The following is a 19,538-nucleotide window of genomic DNA, read 5'->3' on the forward strand; positions in this document are numbered from 1 at the left end:
TTTCCCCATATTTCTATCATAGGGTTAGCATTTTAAAAATCACTAAAGGAAGAAATGACAAGTTCCAGATTCAGCATGGTGGCATACACACGATAGCACCTGCTCCTGCTGATTAAAATGGAGAACATGTCAAAATAACAAAACACAACTACCGGGGCTTCTGAAAAGTAAAGGAACTCAAAATGTGGTGGAAAACCAATACTTGGAGGAAGGACAGCAGGGATGAAGGTCCCCGGTTCCAAATGTTTGCCTGGTGACGCTGTACTGAGGGGGAGACCCAGGTAAGGAGCTGAAGAAGTGGTACACACGGCTGATGTTCGGAGAGAAACTCCTACCTTTCTGGTCAGAGGAACCAGGAAAAGGAGCCCCTGGTAGCAGGAAAATAAAAGAAGAAAACCAGAGTAAAGGGAAACAGAGGAGGGATCCTCTAACTCTGAGTGAACCCGTGGAATTCTCAGGCTCAGTTCTAAGCTGCACAGGTGTGAAACAGACCCAAACTACAGAACGGAACCACCACTCACAAAAGGGGAGATGGAACTTGTAGTCTCAACCTAACCGGGTAACCGCATCCTGTCCACACAGCATGACATCCATGGGGTCCAGGGTGAAATCCTAAATTACTTGACACGCCCCAAAACAGGAAAATGTGACCAATTAAAAAAAAATGATTGATTTTAGAGAGAGAGGAAGGGAGGGGAGACAGACAGAGAGAGAAAAATCAACCTATTGTTCCACTTATTTATGTGTTCATTGGTTGACTCATAGGTGCCCTGACCGGGGATGGAACCCAAAAACTTGGTGTATTGGGATAGCACTCTAACTGAGCCACCCAGCCAGGGCTTTTTTTTTCTTTTTAAATTTTGGTTTTATTTAGTTATTTTGTAAAAGTTTTTTAAAATTGATTTTTGAGAGAGGAAGGGAGAGATAGAGAGAGAAACACTGATTTGTTGTTCTAGTTATTTATGCATTCATTGGTTATGTGCCCTGACCAGAGATTGAATCCGCAACCTTGGTGTATCCGGATGACCCTCTAACCAACTGAGCTACCCGGCCAGGGCAATATTTTTTTCTTGAGATCATTAAAATATGTAGAAAAGTTGAAAGCAAAAATTACCACATTATTTGGTGGGGTTCTCAGATTATGTAAATGTAAACATATGACAACTATGGCAGAAAAGTTGTGGTAAAGGGACCTATATGGTCCCAAAACTTCTACAGTTTTCATTGATCACCTAAAACATAGCTTAGGGTGCTTCGATTTGACCTCAGTACATTTGGAAAAAGGGAAAAGAACAAAATGACAACAAAAACCATATAAAGACCCTTACAACCTCATATCACATAAGTGTGAGGAATTATTCTTTATTATTAACTAGAGGCCCGGTGCACGAAATTCATGCATGGGGTGGTGATGGGGGAGAGATCCCCTCAGCCTGGCCTGTACCCTCTCGCAATCTGGGACCATTGGCTCCTAACCGCTCGCCTGCCTGCCTGCCTGCCTGCCTGATTGCCCCTAACCACCTCTGCCTGTCTGTCTGATCACCCCTAACCACTTGCCTGGCTTCCTGATCGCCCCTAACCATTTGCCTGCCTGCCTGATCGCCCCTAATTGCTCACCTGCCTGCCTGATAGCCCCTAACAGCTTCTTCCTCGCCCCCTGCCACCACAGCTTTGTCCAGAAGGTCATTCGGCTGTCTGGTCTAATTAGAATATTATGCTTTTATTATTACAGTGGGGCCTTGACTTAGGAGTGTCCCGACTAACGAGTTTTTCGAGATACGAGCCGTCTCTCGGCCGATTTTTTGCTTTGAGTTGCGAGCTAAAATTCAGGTTACGAGCCAGCTTCAGATACCCCATCGCTAGTTGGCACAGCGAACGTCACAGTGAATGGCACAACATCAGCCCAGCATCACACATCTCACTCGTTCACTTTTTGATTTGACATACGAGTAATTTGAGTTACGAGCTCCGTCATGGAACGAATTAAACTCGTAAGTCAAGGCCCCACTGTATAGATATTACTAGTGCTGCCATGTCAGACCTATAAGACAGAAAAATGGCAATGCTGGTCTCTCCAGTAACAGGCAGTCTATATCTTGTTTTCCAGAGTATTTGTGCCTAGCTGATATTTTCTGACTGCATCAGTAGTAAAGCCCTGCGTGCAAAACGGCAGGACGACTCTCTTTATGAAGTTTCTTCTTGGACCGTGTGTGGGAGAATACGATTGGTAGGAGCAGGCCTTTTAATAAAAGCCTGTAAAAACAAATAGCTGAAATGACTAAGAAAACATAAAATGACATTTTATAAATCTTGGAATAAGGAGAAATTTATGCAACAATTTGGTTTTGTTCAAATCCATCATGATGTTTCCTTAATTTAGCCATAATTATTCACATGTTGGTACATTTAACTCCCTCATCACAGGAACATATGAGTTGCCACTCTGGTGGAAAGATACTGGGAACAAATAAGGCAGATATAGTCAAAGATGTAGCCAATAATAATGGATGCCACTTCCTGGACATTAGATGATGTACTAAGTACTACGCTAAATATACTAAATGCATTACTTCATTTAATCCACACAACAATGTTTACTTGGTAAACAGTGTTATCACCCCATTCTACAGATGAGAAAACTGAAGTTAAATCACTTGCCAAAGATAACAGAGGTAATACATAGCAGACTGCCTTCAAACACAGCTATGATTGACTCCAGAGAACTAGGCCATGTTGGATATCACTTTATTGCAGTTATGATGATTACAACAAGGTCATACTTTTTTTTTTTACTACTTTTTGAACCCCAAATTTAATGGTCAAAGTGATCAAAATGGAAGTCCACTTTCCAATATTCTGGATATCATGCAGGAGTTTGAAATTCAGGATCTGACAAATGTATGATCTGAAATGCATCTTATGCAATCTTCTCAGGAGGGCAATTTAGCAATATGTAGAAAAGCCTTTAATAGCAATAGTGGCTTTGGACTCAACAATTTCATTTCTAGTGGTTAATCCTGAGCAAATACCCATGATATGGGCAAAAAGAAAATACAAAGATATTTTGCTATAAAAGATAGCAAAAGTTTAGGAATATGCTGATTGTTTTACAAGAGGAAGCTATAGCATATTCATATGATGTAATATTATGTAACCAGTAAAAATCATGCTATATGCCAGCAATTTTCAACCTTTTTCATCTCATGGCACACATAAACTAATTACTAAAATTCTGCAGCAAACCAAAATATATTTTGCCAATCTGAAAAAACATAGGTGTAAATTCTTTTTCTTTTATTTTTTATTAAAATAGGTATAAATTTTTTAAAAAATGGTTTTTTTAAAATTGATTTTTAGAGAGAGGAATGGAGAGAGAGAGAGAGAAACATTGATGTGGGAGCAAAACTTCTTTTGGCTGCCTCCTGCACACCCCCTACTAGGGATCGAGCCTGCAACCCAGGCATGTGCCCTGACAGGGAATTGAACTGGCAACCGTTTTGTGCATGGGATGACACTCATGCACCAGGGCAAGTATAATTTTGATTCAATTACACTGGATGACCATTGTATTGGCTGTTGTCATTTTTTTTTTCCTTGACAACCTAAGGGAAAAGAAGTCAGTGTTTCAACTAAATAGTCAGGTATTGCATGTTTTAAAAAGTCTTTAGACATACTGGTTGAAAATCACTGCAAATGCTGTAAAAAACCCCAAAAAACTTATTGCATGGCTAAAAGGTCTTGGTTTAAAGTTAAAAAAAGCTACCAAAAATGATACCATTTTTTGTTTTGCAAAACTTTTAACACATTTCGTACCGCTCAGGAGTTTTCTCGTGTTTCATGCGCCATCTGTTAAGGACCGCTCACGAGTGTTCTCGTTTTTCACGCCCATGGAAAAAGGAGTGAATCTAGATACTTATGTAAATTTTGTTTGGTCCCTCTTCATAGAGGAAAATGTTTTACGCAGTACCATACATTAAAAAAGTACTAGGAACTTTAATTGTTTAATTGTTTTTGTAAATAAAAATGTTATAATTATTGAAAAACAACACCTGAAGTGCATAATGATGATTTAAATAACGTGCAGTTTGCCCAAAAACGTGCGGTCCCTGTGTATGTCTTAGAGATTTCTATGCGGTACGCAATGTGTTAAGTACATGCACAAAATGTAGTAGAGATGATGTACCAAAAAATTCAGTTGTCAGCTATGTGTTTTACCATATTTTTCTAAGTCTGTTTACGTTACACAGACCCCATATGTATTCAGTAACTTAAAGGAGCACACTGATAACCCAACCAATTGTATGAAGGGGAAAATGTACATTTTATGCAAACCCAACACAAGCCAAGAAAACAGCGAAATAACAGACTTACCCTGATTATTTCAACGGTCCGTGGTCCCATATCTGTGCCTATCAATAAAGAAGCAACAAAATTAACTTTTTAAAAAAACTTTATTTTTAATTTTATTTTTTTGTTAATTCTCACCTGAGGATATTTTTTCATTGATGTTTAGGGAGAGTGGAAGAGAGAGGGAAAGACAGAAACATCAATGTGAGAGAAACACATCGGTTGGTTGCCTTCTGCACAAGCCCCAACCAGGGCCTGGGATTGGGGAGGAGCCTGCAATCAAGGTACGTGCCCTTGACCGGAATTGAACACGGGCCCTTTAGTCCTCAGGCTGATGCTCTATCCACTGAGCCAGACCAGCTAGGGCACAATTAACTTTTAACATTAAGAGATAATACATGCAGGATATAAAATTATCTCCTGAAAATGTGTCATTTTCTAGGCCTTTCAAGAGAAAATACTAAAACAAGCAGGCATTATATCCTTTCTCAAAATCCAAACCAGCAGTCATCGACCAGGGGCTGTCTTCTATATTAAAGAAGTCCTCTCGCTCTGAGACAGATGTGGCCATAAGCATTTGGTCTGACAAAAACTGATAGACTGTAGCAGTAGCTGCCTGAAATATAGTGATTAAATGGCTTGGAAGATGAGCCATTTGTGTTTTACTGGATGTTTTTCTGACTTAAAGTAACCATCTATCCAAGGAAAGAATTAAGAAGACCCTTGCCCTCACTGGCATATGTACCTCTCACCTTTCTTGAGTGACTAATAATTTAAATTTTTTTCTCTTTTGTAGCCCGGCTGCAGTGGCTCAGTGGTTGAGCATCCACCCATGAACCAAGAGGTCTCTGGTTCGATTCCTGATTAGGGCGCATGCCCTGGTTGTGGGCTTGGTCCCCAGGAGGGGGCGTGCAGGAGGCAACCAATCAATGTTTCTCATCATCAATGTTTCTATCTCTTTTTCTCTCTCTCTAAAATCAATTTAAAAAAAGTTAAAAAAAGAGCTTTACAATATTTTTCTCTTTGTAAATGATTTTACTGTAGGAAACACTTTAGGTTTCTGCTTTTCCACTCTCATGTGATTGGTATAAAGTTAAAGGCATAGTCCATAAATGAGTCTCTAAGGCTTTCCTTCCTTTAGAATAGTCCTTTCCGAAAGCTTGGGGCTTACGTGGCCAAGAATTAAAAATATTTTAAAGGTAAAAAAATGTATTAAAAAATTTAATATTAAAATAACAATTGGGTATCAGGATGTCTTGTTGGAGGCGTGTCCACAGAATACCTGAATTTCTGGGGGAGGGATCAGAAGCTTTCTTTGTGCCAACCAGGCTTTGCAGGCTGGAGATGACAGGAGCCAGGGCCGGGTGGAAGCTGCTGTGTGTGCTGTGCTGACTCCCCTGCAAAGGAAACCCAGAGATCAGCTGTGCTGGAACACATGCTTGGGCTCAACACTTCAAACTTATTAATTAGTGTTTCAATTATGGAACCATAATCATGCAATCGAAAATTCTTAAGAGACTAAAAATAGAACAAAAATTACCCATATTCACTCTCTTACCACCCTAGTACAACCCCATCTAACATTTTCCCCATTATATGTGCTTTCATATATGGTTTCAATCATTAAGAAAGAAAATATAATTTAAGCTTTTCTTCCTCAATGTGAAATAAAAAACATTTTCCTAAGCTGTGACACAGTATTTATATATGATCAGTTAATGGCACTATGTGTTAGTTGGGGTTGGAATCAACATTGATTCCAAAGGACATGATCTATTTTGCTAAAACAAGCATAATAAAACCTTGAATAATAGAAATTTGACCAAATGGAATTCTCAACTGTAGGAGAAAGCAGCAAATATCCTAGGAATATGTTGTTTTAAGTAATATGTTAAATTCGTTTTTCTCAAAGATTTTCCTAGGGTCAGGAATAATTTGGCTCAATCGCTATATCTCCACTACTGCTCTCATAGCTGTCTAACTAAATAGTTGAGGACTACAATGTATAGTCATGTATGACTAGTGGCTACTCAATGAAATTAGATACACAGTGAAGGACCTTTTCAATGAAGAACCCAATGTCACCAATAACAAATAATTTTCCCCCCAAATTATCAAGGTTGTGCCCAATGGCCTCAAAATTTTAAATTAAACCTAAGACTACAATGATCACTTGATGAATTATAATTTAAACCACTTCCTTAGTTTATGATGAAAGCTGTTTAATGTTTTAACACTCTTTAAATATGAAAAACTTTAAATCTAAGAAAAGTTAAAAGTAGACATCCACACACACACCTAGATTCTACAATTAATATCCTATATAATAAAAGGGTAATATGCAAATTGACCCTAACAGCAGAATGACCCGGCTGCCTCCTGGTGGTCAGTGCACTTCCACAGGGGGAGCGCTGCTCAGCCAGAAGCCGGCTCAAGGCTGGCCAGCACAGTGACAGTGGTGGGAGCCTCTCCTGCCCCCACAGCAGCACTAAGGATGTCTGACTAACTGCTTAGACCCCCGAGTGCATGAATTTCATGCACCAGGCCTCTAGTTTTGATATATTGTCCTTTTCCCATATCCATTCACCTATTCATCACTCAATTTTTTTTTAAGTTCATTTCAAAATAAATTATAGACATAAGCACACTTCACAATGAATACATATTAAGGAGTATTTTGATATTTCCCTGAAAAGATATGATTTAAATCAATGGTAATAGATAATACTTAGAATTGAGTAAGTATAATAAGTAACTTTTGCCTAAAAAATGTGCTTCCCAAGGCCTTTATAAATATGGACTTCTCCTGGCAGTGTTCCCTCAGGTATCTGAGGAAAAGATTTCTCTTTTCCATTACACACTTTCTTCTACAGAGTAGATACTCTTTTCTGGTTAGTGGGAAAAGACAGTTTATTTTATTTCATCTTATTTTTTAACCCTCACCTGAGGATATGTTTTTACTGATATTTAGAGAGAGAGAGGAAGGGAGAGAAACATCCATCAGTTGCCTCCCATATGTGCCCCAACCAGGGGTTGAATCTGCAACCTAGGTATGTGCCCTGACTGGGACTCGAAACTGCAATCCTTTGCAGGTGTATGGGATGATGTTCCAACCAACTGAGCCACATGCCCAGAGTGGAAAAGACCTTTTTTAAAAAGTGGCTTCGTGGCCCTAAGGCTAGAAGATCTCTCTTAATGATCCCACTTTCTCTAGGCCAAGTTAACAAGTTAAAATTCTCCTTGGCCCTCAAACCAAGGCCTCTATCACCATAGCTTATAAATGCCCAGAAAGAAATCTGTGCTCCTAGAGCAGCCGTGGGCAAACTACGGCCCGCGGGCTGGATCCGGCCCGTTTAAAATGAATAAAACTAAAAAAAAAAAAAAAAGACCGTACCCTTTTATGTAATGATGTTTACTTTGAATTTATATTAGTCCACACAAACACTCCATCCATGCTTTTGTTCCGGCCCTGCGGTCCAGTTTAAGAACCCATTGTGGCCCTCGAGTCAAAAAGTTTGCCCACCCCTGTCCTAGAGGGTCCTGGGCCTACAGATGAAGATGTTTGGGAATGGGTTCTTCTTTTTCTCCATCTGGGTCATGGGCTGGTCTTGAACTTATGATGAAGGATGCTTCCTTTTCACAGTCAAGGTTCTTCCAATTAGCCAAACACCAGTGCAAACTCTCACATCATCTCAGCCATAATTTTAAGGACAAAGTAAGGATAAACTAGATTTACTGTTTTTTTCTTAAGACCGAATTAAACTTCTACCCTTTGAAATAAAAACTCTGTGCAAGAAGGTTAGATAGAAGTATTTGATACTTTGTTCCAGGTTTCCAAAAAATGACAGCTCACATTTATATACCAAATAAATGGTAATGGTGGTTGCCATTTAAAAAAAATATATATATTTTTTATTGATTTTTTTACAGAGAGGAAGGGAGAGGGATAGAGAGTTAGAAACATCGATGAGAGAGAAACATCGATTAGCTGCCTCCTGCACACTTGCTACTGGGGATGTGCCCGCAACCAAGGTGCCCTTGAGCGGAATCGAACCTGGGACCTTTCAGTCCACAGGCCGACGCTCTATCCACTGAGCCAAACCAGTTAGGGCGGTGGTTGCCATTTAATGATAGAGCTTCTACATTTTTTGTTCTGTATTTAAACCTGAGTGTGAACTTTATCAATCACTAAGATGCTCAATACACATTCCTCAAGGACAGAAACCCAGTTCTACCTATCACCTCACCTGTCAGTCCAAACTTTTCTTAAAACTCTGGAATTCCTTGTACCCTTTGTACCTTTGCATATGCTACTCCCTCTACCTGGGATGCCTTCTCCCTCTTTCCATCTTAAGAAACTCCTTTCGGAGTGAGACCCGAGGGAACCTCTTCTTTGTAGCTCTCATGTACGCCCCAGAAAGAAACATTTCATCTCCAGTATTGTTCATTCTGCATTCTAACCCCTTGTATACTGAGGCTTTAATGAAATCACTCAACAAATGAATCTTCCATTAAGGAAGAGCAGAGACAACTATTTTTTTGCATCTCATGTTCCCACTGTTGACACAAGTTAGAATCATCACCAGCCTTTCACTCCTGGAATCCCACTGCAGCACTGTATCTTTTAGGACACGTGATATTTGCTGCCCAATATCTAGGCCAGAAATAAAGAAAAGAGTTCTAAACTTAACATGACGTTATTGGGTTTGACTGCTTTGAGGATTCTTTTAGACAAGCCAGCTAGTATGTGATACTATCTGAACAAGAGTATTTTTCTTCACCCATTTTCTAACACAAGCGAGGCAAAGAAGACAGCTAACAGCATTCCGGAAGCACCTGTGTGCTAATCACAAAATCCAAGTCTTCTGAACAAAGGTCTTGGACAGGCTTTAGGTCTAAAGCAACCAGAGAGGGGACCAAAACTCATGCTTTTAACCTCAAAACAAAGGCCCATCTATAACCCACAAAGGGGACTTGGGGGTAGCATGTAAGTTTCTATAGTTTTATTATATACCAAAGGGACTAAAAAATAGTCTGCCATCTTGATTTTTTTCAGCCATTACAATGAAAAAAACAACCACAGTGAAATACACTTTGTTTTTTTAAAAAAGTGGCACTTACATCAGCCTGGCAAATAAACATAAGATGTTTGCAAACCCACAAAATGTCACCCATTAAGGCCTCCTTCCCACAGGGGAAACCCTCACATTTCACTCCCCTAGGAGTATGCCATTAATTGCCCTCAGCATGTGTGAGTGGCTATTCACAAGTTAACTTTATAGCAATATTTAATTGAATGAATAGAACAATGTTGTGCTAATGAGGGTCAAATTGCCACCAGATGTTGCTTCTTTTTTTTTTTTTTTTTTTTTTAAATAAACACAGCTGTGTTACATGCATGCATAGGCAATACAGAACTAATAGGGCGGGAGAAAAGTAGTCCTAAGAAAACATTTGCAGGCAATAATAGAGAGAAAAATCTAGGGATTAATGAATTTCCATCCCACCTTTCATTTTTTATTTCAGGCACATAAAAATACACTGAACTTGGTATTGTGAATATGCTGTATATTACATATTATTGTAATACTGCATATTACACAGTATTTCCCCACTTATGAAATGGGAAACCTTCTCTCAGAGGGGACAGGTGAGTGTGTCAGTCTGACGGGAAGCCATCAACCACCTGGCTGTTCTGTGATATCTTCCTTGAGGCAGCCCAGGAACCAGCTCGGAGTCTTCCAATCTCCAGCTGCACAAGCCCTTGCGCACACTTGGGAACACAAGAAAAGGACAGAAGTGAAAAACAGTAGCATTTACGTCCTAAATGACCATATCAGAGCCTCCACTCATCTCTGCAGCCAAGACTTGTAAATGGGTGATGAAGGCAAGATGAAAAAAGGAAATTCAGTAACCAAAAGAATCACACCAAATAGCAAAAATTTATCAACTCAATGGTATTCCTCTCAGGATTTCATGACTTGTTTAAATGTGTTAAAAGGGTTACATTTCAATTCCCCTCCCTGCTCTTGTAATAAAAGGGTCTGTGAGCAATGAAATAACTAAGCAAAAGGGGTGAAAAGGAAGACAGAGAAAACAAAGGCGGGGGTAATCCACAAATACAAATCCTCTTGAGTGATAACGGAGAGTGGATATCAGGAAATCAGGATTTAAAAATAAACAAAATTCATTTGCCTTCGAAAAAGCTTCCATGGCTATTTGTAAAACAGAATAACATGCACCTGGTTATAGTTGAATGGAAATTTGTAAGATTTTTTATTAACCAGTTTCTTCTAAAGGAGGAGGGTCCATGTGGCAGAGATACTTGGAAGCGAAGAGAGACAGCTTGGGTCGTAGCAAAACCACGGAAGCACAGCACTGTGACCTTGGCCATGCCGTTCTACCTTTCAAACTCCACTTGTGAAATGGAGAAATTGGTCTAGATAATCTTTAACATTCCTCAAGTGAGGAAAGCTGGGTTTGATGAATTCACGGTAAATATGCTCCCTGACATAGCCCTAGAGGGAGGAGGATGAATTTTCTGACCCCAGGAGAGCCCATCTCATCAAATGCATTCATTTAGAGGACAATTATGGATACTTGGAATTCTCACAATTATGAAAATATAGTTTAAAAATACCAACATAGGGTTCTCCTCAAGTCTGCTAGTCAATATAATACCTTGCTTGCCCTTCCTTCCTTCCTTCCTTCCTTCCTTCCTTCCTTCCTTCCTTCCTTCCTTCCTTCCTTCCTTCCTTCCTTCCTTCCTTCCTTCCTTCCTCCTTCCCTCCTTCCCTCCTTCCCTCCCTCCCTCCTTTCTCTCTCTCTCTCTCTTTCTCTTCCTTTCATGAGTTTTCTTTTAAAGCTATTCCTGGCTGGTGAAAATAATCAGAGATTACACTCTAGTAAAAAGGAGAGTCACCATAACATTCACCCCATTGATAACCACACTAGATTAGTCCGGCTTCCGCTGGACTTCAGCTGTGAGCTGGGCAGGAAGCGGCCCAGGGACTCACCTTGAGGACGGTGGCCACTGTCTCCTGTGAGGCATTTCTCATGTCTTCCCCATTCACAGATAAGATCTGATCTCCCCGAATCAATCTCCCGTCAAGGTCTGCGGCTCCACCTTTCACGATGTCAGAAATAAACACTCCGTTTCCATTTCTGTGAATAGCATAAAACAGTGGATGTTAGCACAACTTAATATTCCTTTATTAAATTTGAGATTACTAACATTCTATATTGATTCACTGAGTCCTAAAGCTTGGAAGAAGGGCCCTTCAAAGCCATCTGATCCAGTGAAAAACCTCAGAGTGCTCACCCTTTAAATAGATTATGCCTATTTATGCTGCCTATTGTAATGTTCACTTTTATTGGCCCAAGGGCATAATTTCTGCAAGAGGATAATTTTAGTGAAATGAAATGGAAATTAACTTTAAAAAGTGGAGTTAAGTATTCTTAAAATGTTATTTCCTTAGAGAGATCAGTTCAGTTATTAGCATCTGATCTATTTCTAGACTCACACACCCCTTTCTGGACAATATATTTCAAGGTTTTATTTATATTTATTTGATGAATAAATAAATAGATGTCTCAAAATTCAAGAGATTAAAAAGGGCTGACCTTAAAAAGTTTCCCTCTCACCTCTATTCCCTAGTGCCCAAGTTCCCTTCTTATAGGGAACCAATGTTACCATTTCTTGGGTATCTCTAGGAGACCTGCTGTGTACACACAAGCAAGTGCATGTGGGTATAATACATGTGTGTGTGTGTGTGTGTGAATGGATATACATGCACATACATTCTTTTTTACCTCCAGTTTTCTTTAATTTTTTTTTTTTTTTTTTTACTGAATACACTTTGGCAATTGATCTTTATTGGCACTTTGTGCTTCCTCATTGGATTTTATGGCTGCATATTATCCTATGAATGTTCCTTAATTTCACTTATCAGTAAACTATGGATTATACAGAGGTCATTTCCATTCTTTAGCTATTGCAAACAAGGTGCAACAAATAACATATCTACAAGCATATATTTAGGATAAATTCCTAGTTGTAGAATTGCTAGTCAAAGAATTATGAATTTTGAGAGTTTACATATCTGAGCCTTTACAATGGAACTTTTTGTGCTAAGGAATGTGAATGTTCCTTTAAAAACTCAATCTGAAATATTGGTGGTGTATGATGATTATTTCATCAATCTACTATGAGACAATAACGTAAAAACCATTATTCTTAGTGGAATTTCCCAAGTCCATGTATATGTCACAACAAGAAAGCAAAGTTCAACATGTATTCTAGTTGTTCTGCACCCACAAGTGCATTGATTTTGTTTAGATATACAAATCTCAGCTTTTTTGTTTTGTAATGCATTTAGTAGTTAATATTTTTATTTTAATAGTAGCTTGGCCTGTTTGAAAAAAGCACTAGGCTAGTCATCAAAGGTCTATGAGGGCATGTGATATTATATATACTATATTTTTGGTGCAAACTATTGGGGACATGTTTCTTAACAGAAAACTATTGTGATGAAGAATTTGTGTCCCTCAAGTGTGTCTACTCAGCTAGTTTTAGTAACCCCTCAACTAGTTTTAGTAACAGTATGAAATTAACATGGCAGAGTAATTTTCTTAACCCAAGATTACATAAATCTCTCTCTTGATATTAGCTGCTTCTTGGGTATCATTGTTTTAATTAACCCCTTTAAGCTTGAGATCTAAAAGACTATAAATTGAAAGAAATGTGCTAATTGTTCATGCTTGATAAGAGTATAAGCCTGACAGTCTGGTTGATTGAGGTTAGAGTTTTCTCTTGCTATGACATTTTTTGGCAGTAAGATCTTGCTCAGAAATATGACCTATGTTGTTCAAGTATTCATAAATATGCTAATTTTAGAAATCATCAGTTTATACTAGGTTTTATCTTTCAGTGTTTTTTTTAAATTGATTTCAGAGAAGAAGGGAGAGGAAGAGAGAGATAGAAACATCAATATTGAGAGAGAATCATTGATTGGCTGCCTCCTGCACACCCTCCACTGGGGATCGAGTCCGCACATGTGCCCTTGATTGGAATCGAACCTGGGACCCTTAAGTCTACAGGCCAACGCCCTATCCACTGAGCCAAACTGGCTAGGGCTATCTTTCAGTGTTTATAGGCATTAGTCCCTAGAACCCTGAAGGAAAGAGGCCAGTCCATCCTGATCTGCATAGCACTTTTTTTTTTTTTTTACCGTTTCCCAACGATGCTCAGGCCCAGTCCTCTGCCAGCCTTCTTCTGCAGATCTACAGGGAAAAACTCCAGGTTCTCCTCGTCCCTGTAGTGTGTCTCATCTCTGTACACCACCAGTCGCACCTTCTGGGGGGTGTGCCTCAGGGCCGTGATGGCTTCCTCGTGGCTGGCGTTCCTCAGATCAACCCCATTAACCTGGAACAACAGGCATCCAAGATGAGCTGGTGACAGCAGAGGCCTCTCACCCTGCTCTGTCTGCTGGAGCGCCTTGATCCAATCCGTGAAAAACCTCTAGAAATTTCTATCCATTAAAAAGGAGGTGACCCTTATACTCTCCCACCCCAAATAAGCATGGAGGGTGGGTTAGTATACATGATCATACAACTTTGCATACCTGTGAACTTTACCATGGAAGAGAGAGAGAGAGAGAGAGAGAGAGAGAGGATGAACTGGCTCATTTAACTAAGGTCAAAGGGAAAATAAATATTAGTGTTTGATCAGCATTTTTTTTATTTTTATTTTTTTATTTTATTTATTTATTTTTTTAAATATATTTTATTGATTTTTTACAGAGAGGAAGAAAGAGGGATAGAGAGTTAGAAACATCGATGAGAGAGAAACATCCATCAGCTGCTTCCTGCACACTCCCCACTGGGGATGTGCCCACAACCCAGGTACATGCCCTTGACCGGAATCGAACCTGGGACCTTTCAGTCCGCAGGCCGACGCTCTATCCACTGAGCCAAACCGGTTTCGGCTGATCTGCATTTTTTTTAAAAGAACGTATTTTTTATTGATTTTTTTTAGAGAGAGAGGAAAGGAGGGTATGTGCCCCAACTGGGAATCAAACCTAGCGATCATTCAGTGCCTTTCAGTGCATGGACTGATACTTAACCAACTGAGCCACACCAGCCAGAGAGGTCAGTGCTTTTAGACTCAGTTTCCTCACTGAATTTGACATCCTCACTTTTAACTGCTGAGTCACATGTACTTCAGAACAGGCTGGAGGAAACGAGGGACCAGTATTTTAAAGAGAGTCTAAGACCTGCTGAAGTCCATTCATTTGAATCTGGATCTGAGTAAGCACAGATAGAACCACACGGGAGATAGCAAACTGTCCTGAAAATAGTGCTGAGTAAGCCTATTTCTGGCTCTACTTCTGGCAAAAGTCATGGAACCTCTGTTTCCTTGTCTGCTAAATGGAGATCACAGCTAACTTATTTTTTACTTAAAAAATTTGTGTATTAGCCCTTCATGAATATTTACTCTTTTTAATCCTTATACTAACTTTCTGAAATAAACATTATTACCTTATTACAGATAAGGAAACTGAGGCATGGAGAGGTTAAGTGACTTAATCAAGGTTGCAGAGTGAACAGGTGGAGGAGCCAAAATCAGAAACTGACTATCTTTCTAGTTTCTACCAATGCTGCCTCAAAATTTACTCTTAGAATGGGTTACTGGAGCACCTTGCCACAGAGAAAGCCAAGGACTGATGCTGGTTAGTGAAATTTGACACAAGGGAGGAATTGAGAAGCAGAATAGCCCAGGATTCAAAGGAAGGGAGTCATGGCCACTCCCTCAAGGTCACAGGTAGGAAAAGCAAAACGCAGGGAAGGATGGGTCCAGGCCATACATGGCCAGGAGGGTGGCACAATGGAAGAGTTCCCTCACGATGCTGGTTCTACTGTGTTCTGGTCTAGCAGTCACCAACCTTTCAGACCTCATGGAGCACCAGTGGTCCATGGACCACCAGTTGGCGACCATTGCTCCAAAGGTTTCCTTAAACCAGCAGTTGCCAACCTTTCGGACCTCATGGACCACCAGTGGTCTGAGGACCACCAGTTGGTGACCACTGTAATCTGGTCCATCCCTGTGTGTCCTGGGCAGGTCACGTCTACCTGTTGACCTCTATTCCTTCCTTTGTACAGTGAGGGGCTGATCTGAGGCTTTTTCCAATTCTAACATTCCAAAGACTAAGGACTCTTGTCATAAAGAATGGTGACAGCCCTAACCGGTTTGGCTCAGTGGATAGAGCGTCGGCTTGTGGACTGAAAGGTCCCAGGTTCGATTCCGGTCAAGGGCATGTACCTTGGTTGTGGGCACATCCCCAGTAGGGAGTGTTCAGGAGGCAGCTGATCAATGCTTCTCTCTCATCGATGTTTCTAACTCTCTATCCTTCTTCCTTCCTCTCTGTAAAAAATCAATAAAATACATTAAAAAAAAAGAATGGTGACAAAAAAGGGAGAAAAGAGAAATGAGCTCTTCTCAGGGAAGGTGAGTTTTGAGCTGTTACTTAAAGCTGATTCTATCAGCCAAGAAAATGTTTAAGAGCCTAAGTTTCAAGCTACTGTTTCTTTTCTCGTAATCTGGTACTCAGATGAACTATACCCAGAATGACAGTGGCTACCTACGCATGGGTTTTGGATATAGCTGGACTTCAGTTTGAGTGCTGATTCAACTTATTATGTGGAACCTTATGTAGATTACTCATGCTAAGCTTCACCAGTGTCATCTATGAATTGGAGATGATAATGATACTAATATTTGCTCAGTGTTGTGAGGATTCGATGGAACAACTCCTGCAATGCATTCGCACAGGGCTGGATAAGCTCCATATGTTAGAAGCTGACATTGTACAGGGAACTGAGGTAAGGGCAGTCAGAGCTGTTTCCTCTCAGCACCCGCCTTCCCTGTCATGGTAGGCCCGTGAATTGTTGAAGTAAAACCCGAAGAACAAAGGGGAAAGCAATGTTTCTGGAAAATGTGGGCTGAGCTGATTATTTCCGTGTATTCCAACAGATGGCACACAAGACCACTTCTGCTACTCAGTTAAAAAAAAATTACCTTCATGGGTCGAAGGAGAATTCCTTAAGCCCTCTAAAATACCTTCCGAAGGACCCTAACAATTAAACTTTTAATTAAAAGCATTGTCATTAAACTCTACCACTACAAAAGCAATTTATACTAAATTCCAGCTTTGAGATGTCTGCTCAAATCAAAGCGATCTGCTCCAAGTTCAGTTTTCATTTCCTCCTCTGCTTATCAAGAGACACCACTAAATGCACACCACTCATAAGAGAAACATGCTGTGTGGCTAGAGTGTTGCGGAGTGATGTATGACCTGAAGTGCCTTACAGAGCACTCTATGCATTATTCAGAGCCTTGCGTGCAGAGGGATAGCGGTGGTAATAGCAGGGCTCCTTATTTGAGTGGAAGGGCCATCAGAAGCCCCAGTTGTCAATGACTGTATCACACCCTGTGGGTAGGATGGGCAGGTGGGCAGGTGGGTGAACCATTGCTTTAGAAGGGAAGAATAATCCTCATTATTTTTTTCCACAGGGAAAACCAGGCATTAGCTTTCTACTCTTTCTGCTCTTACCTGCACAAATAGCAGAGAATAGTGCAAGAAGAGGTAAAGTAGAAAGAAGAAATGACCCTAAAATGACAGCCAGAAAGAAGATAGTCCATGCTAATCATAGAATCATAAATTTTTCCATGCAAAAAAGTTATTTGACTATATCTTTGTAAGCAAAATCTGGCATGTCCTATGTTTAACATGAGGATAATATGACTCAGAATCTAAGCCAGCCGTGGGCAAACTACGGCCCGCGGGCCGGATCCGGCCCGTTTGAAATGAATAAAACTATTGAAAAAAAAGACCGTACCCTTTTATGTAATGATGTTTACTTTGAATTTATATTAGTTCACACAAACACTCCATCCATGCTTTTGTTCCGGCCCTCCGGTCCAGTTTAAGAACCCATTGTGGCCCTCGAGTCAAAAAGTTTGCCCACCCCTGATCTAAGCCCACAGAATCTGTAAACCATGGTAGGCCAGCACGCACAATGCAGAGGACCCTCATGAACAGAAAGGCCATTGTTGGGAAAAAGCACCAGCGTAGAGTTGCCTTGCTTCATCGTCTCGAAATATAGCACACCAAAGCTGCCTGTCTTCTCCTGGTAACCTGCAGCCCAACCTGATTATGCATTACTGTGCATCTGCACACAGCAACCGCAATCCGAACAAATTCAAAAGTGTGTCTATAGCTGTTAAGAAAGGAAACATGTTACTAGACCAAACTGAGAGCTAACTTTCTTTTTTTAAAAAAAAAAAAAATAGAATTTTATTGATTTCATAGAGGAAGGGAGAGGAAGAGAAAGATAGAAACATCAATGATGAGAATCATTGATCAGCCATCTCCTGCACACTCCCAACTGGGGATCAAGCCCAAAACCTGGGCATGTGCCTAGACCAAAAATCGAACCATGACCTCATGGTTCATAGGTCTATGCTCAACCATTGAGCCATGCTGGCTAGACAAGAGCTATCTTTCTTAACTAAATATATGATGTGCTATTGTGGACTAGATCCTATCCTGTCCATCTTTAATGAAAAGTGTAGACCACTCATTCTTATTGGTTACAATAATTTGGCTAGATGCAAGGACATGGTTTATTTGACCTTATAAATTCTCCTTCTACTTAAATTCGCTTTTTTCATGCCAACCTGTCTTGAATGTTCACCTGTACGTGAATACACTTTATAGAACAGGGCAGCTATAGCTGAGGGTCTATTCAATACAAATAGATATGGTTAAAAATTTTTATTGAGGTATAACTGTTATAAAATAAATAATACATATTTAAAGTGTACAATTTATAGTCTGAATTTATATGATTTTATACCTATGCAACCATTGCCTTAATCAGGATAATACACATATAAGCCATTATAGAATAATCTGTGGGCTTACAATCATATAGGTATCAAGGCATGTAGGCATCTGTACTCTTCTGAATATTCGATTTATTCAATTATAAAACTAATTATGGTACAACCTGTTAATTAGAAAATCCACCCCCAAACTCCTGACCATTACAAAATGGTGTTGTATGCTAACACAGTTAAGCCAATTCCCAAAGAGGCCTCACTTATTTTTCTAACCTCATACACTTGTACCTTAAATGAATGTACTGGGAATACGTCCTAATCCAATGATAAAGCATAGTAAAGGCCTGCAGAGAAATCCTATAACTTGCCCTGAATTTAATTTGTAGTCAGCCTGGCCTCTTTTAACTCCTTCTTGCCTATATTTTCTGCCCTTAATTATATCTCTGGTTTCATCTTGGGAGGCAGACTTGAACCACCAAAGGGAAAAATAAAATGCTCTGATGTCATTCATAATGTCGTAAATATTAAAGTTGCAAAGCAAAAATGCACATGCCCGCCATAAAATGCTAACTATTCAATTAAATTCATCCAATGGAAGAAATAAATGTTGCCTACAGGTTTCACACCATTGAAAAAGCTCTTTAGTTCCACCTACCAGGACGCCGGGCATTGACTTCCACTCATCCGTTCCCCTTCTCAGACACTGCCTGCCTTGGCACTTTTTAATAGGCTTTAACCCTTTGCTAAATGTGAGTCCATTTGAAAGAGGCAAGTTAAGCATTTCAGTTCTTAATAAGTACCAGATGCCACCTAACGGGAAAAGGTTCTACATTTCCACCAACTAGAAAACAAACGTGGCAAGGCATGGGCCTCCATTTGACTTCAAGATTTATTAGGAATAAGAAAATATTACTTACAGCTACAGCAAAGTCTTTAAAATGTCAGGTGTGCATGTTTATGTATATGCACTTTTAGGAGGGAATTTAGGAAGGTATAATAGAGAGGCAAAAAAAAAAATCTAATTGTAATACTACATAGTCTCATTTGACATTAAGATTAGGGAACCATAAATAGTACTTTTCCCTTGAATTAAAAAAATGTTTTCACAGAAAGATTTAGATTTATAATCTGTCATGATTCTAATGATACTTATTCAGTGTGCATGAAAAACAGGAAAAAATAAGTACATGCTTTCTTAAATGGGAGAGAAATAATTGAGGATATAGTGGAGTAGAAGATAGCAAATATATAAAATGGATTTTGTGGGTTAAGGTTAGTAAAGAACCTT

The 19,538-nt window shown here is 39.7% G+C and overlaps 1 protein-coding gene across 13 annotated transcripts in view; it reads right to left on the reverse strand.

Annotated features, from left to right (window-relative positions):
- PATJ (PATJ crumbs cell polarity complex component) overlaps nucleotides 1-19,538 on the reverse strand; it is a 305,718-nt gene that overhangs the window by 25,327 nt on the left and 260,853 nt on the right. For 10 of the 13 annotated variants that reach the window (XM_059689351.1, XM_059689345.1, XM_059689341.1 and 7 more), the window contains 5 exons: nucleotides 13,578-13,771; nucleotides 11,364-11,511; nucleotides 10,034-10,120; nucleotides 5,630-5,744; nucleotides 4,372-4,409 (listed from right to left, as the gene is read on the reverse strand). In XM_059689351.1, the coding sequence (XP_059545334.1) occupies nucleotides 4,372-4,409; nucleotides 5,630-5,744; nucleotides 10,034-10,120; nucleotides 11,364-11,511; nucleotides 13,578-13,771 (582 nt within the window). Of the gene's footprint in view, nucleotides 1-4,371; nucleotides 4,410-5,629; nucleotides 5,745-10,033; nucleotides 10,121-11,363; nucleotides 11,512-13,577; nucleotides 13,772-19,538 lie in introns of those variants that run through there. The other 3 variants (XM_059689344.1, XR_009451968.1, XR_009451967.1) reach the window with 3 other exon arrangements.

Source organism: Myotis daubentonii, chromosome 3 (assembly GCF_963259705.1).
Source record: "Myotis daubentonii chromosome 3, mMyoDau2.1, whole genome shotgun sequence".
NCBI lineage: Eukaryota > Metazoa > Chordata > Mammalia > Chiroptera > Vespertilionidae > Myotis > Myotis daubentonii.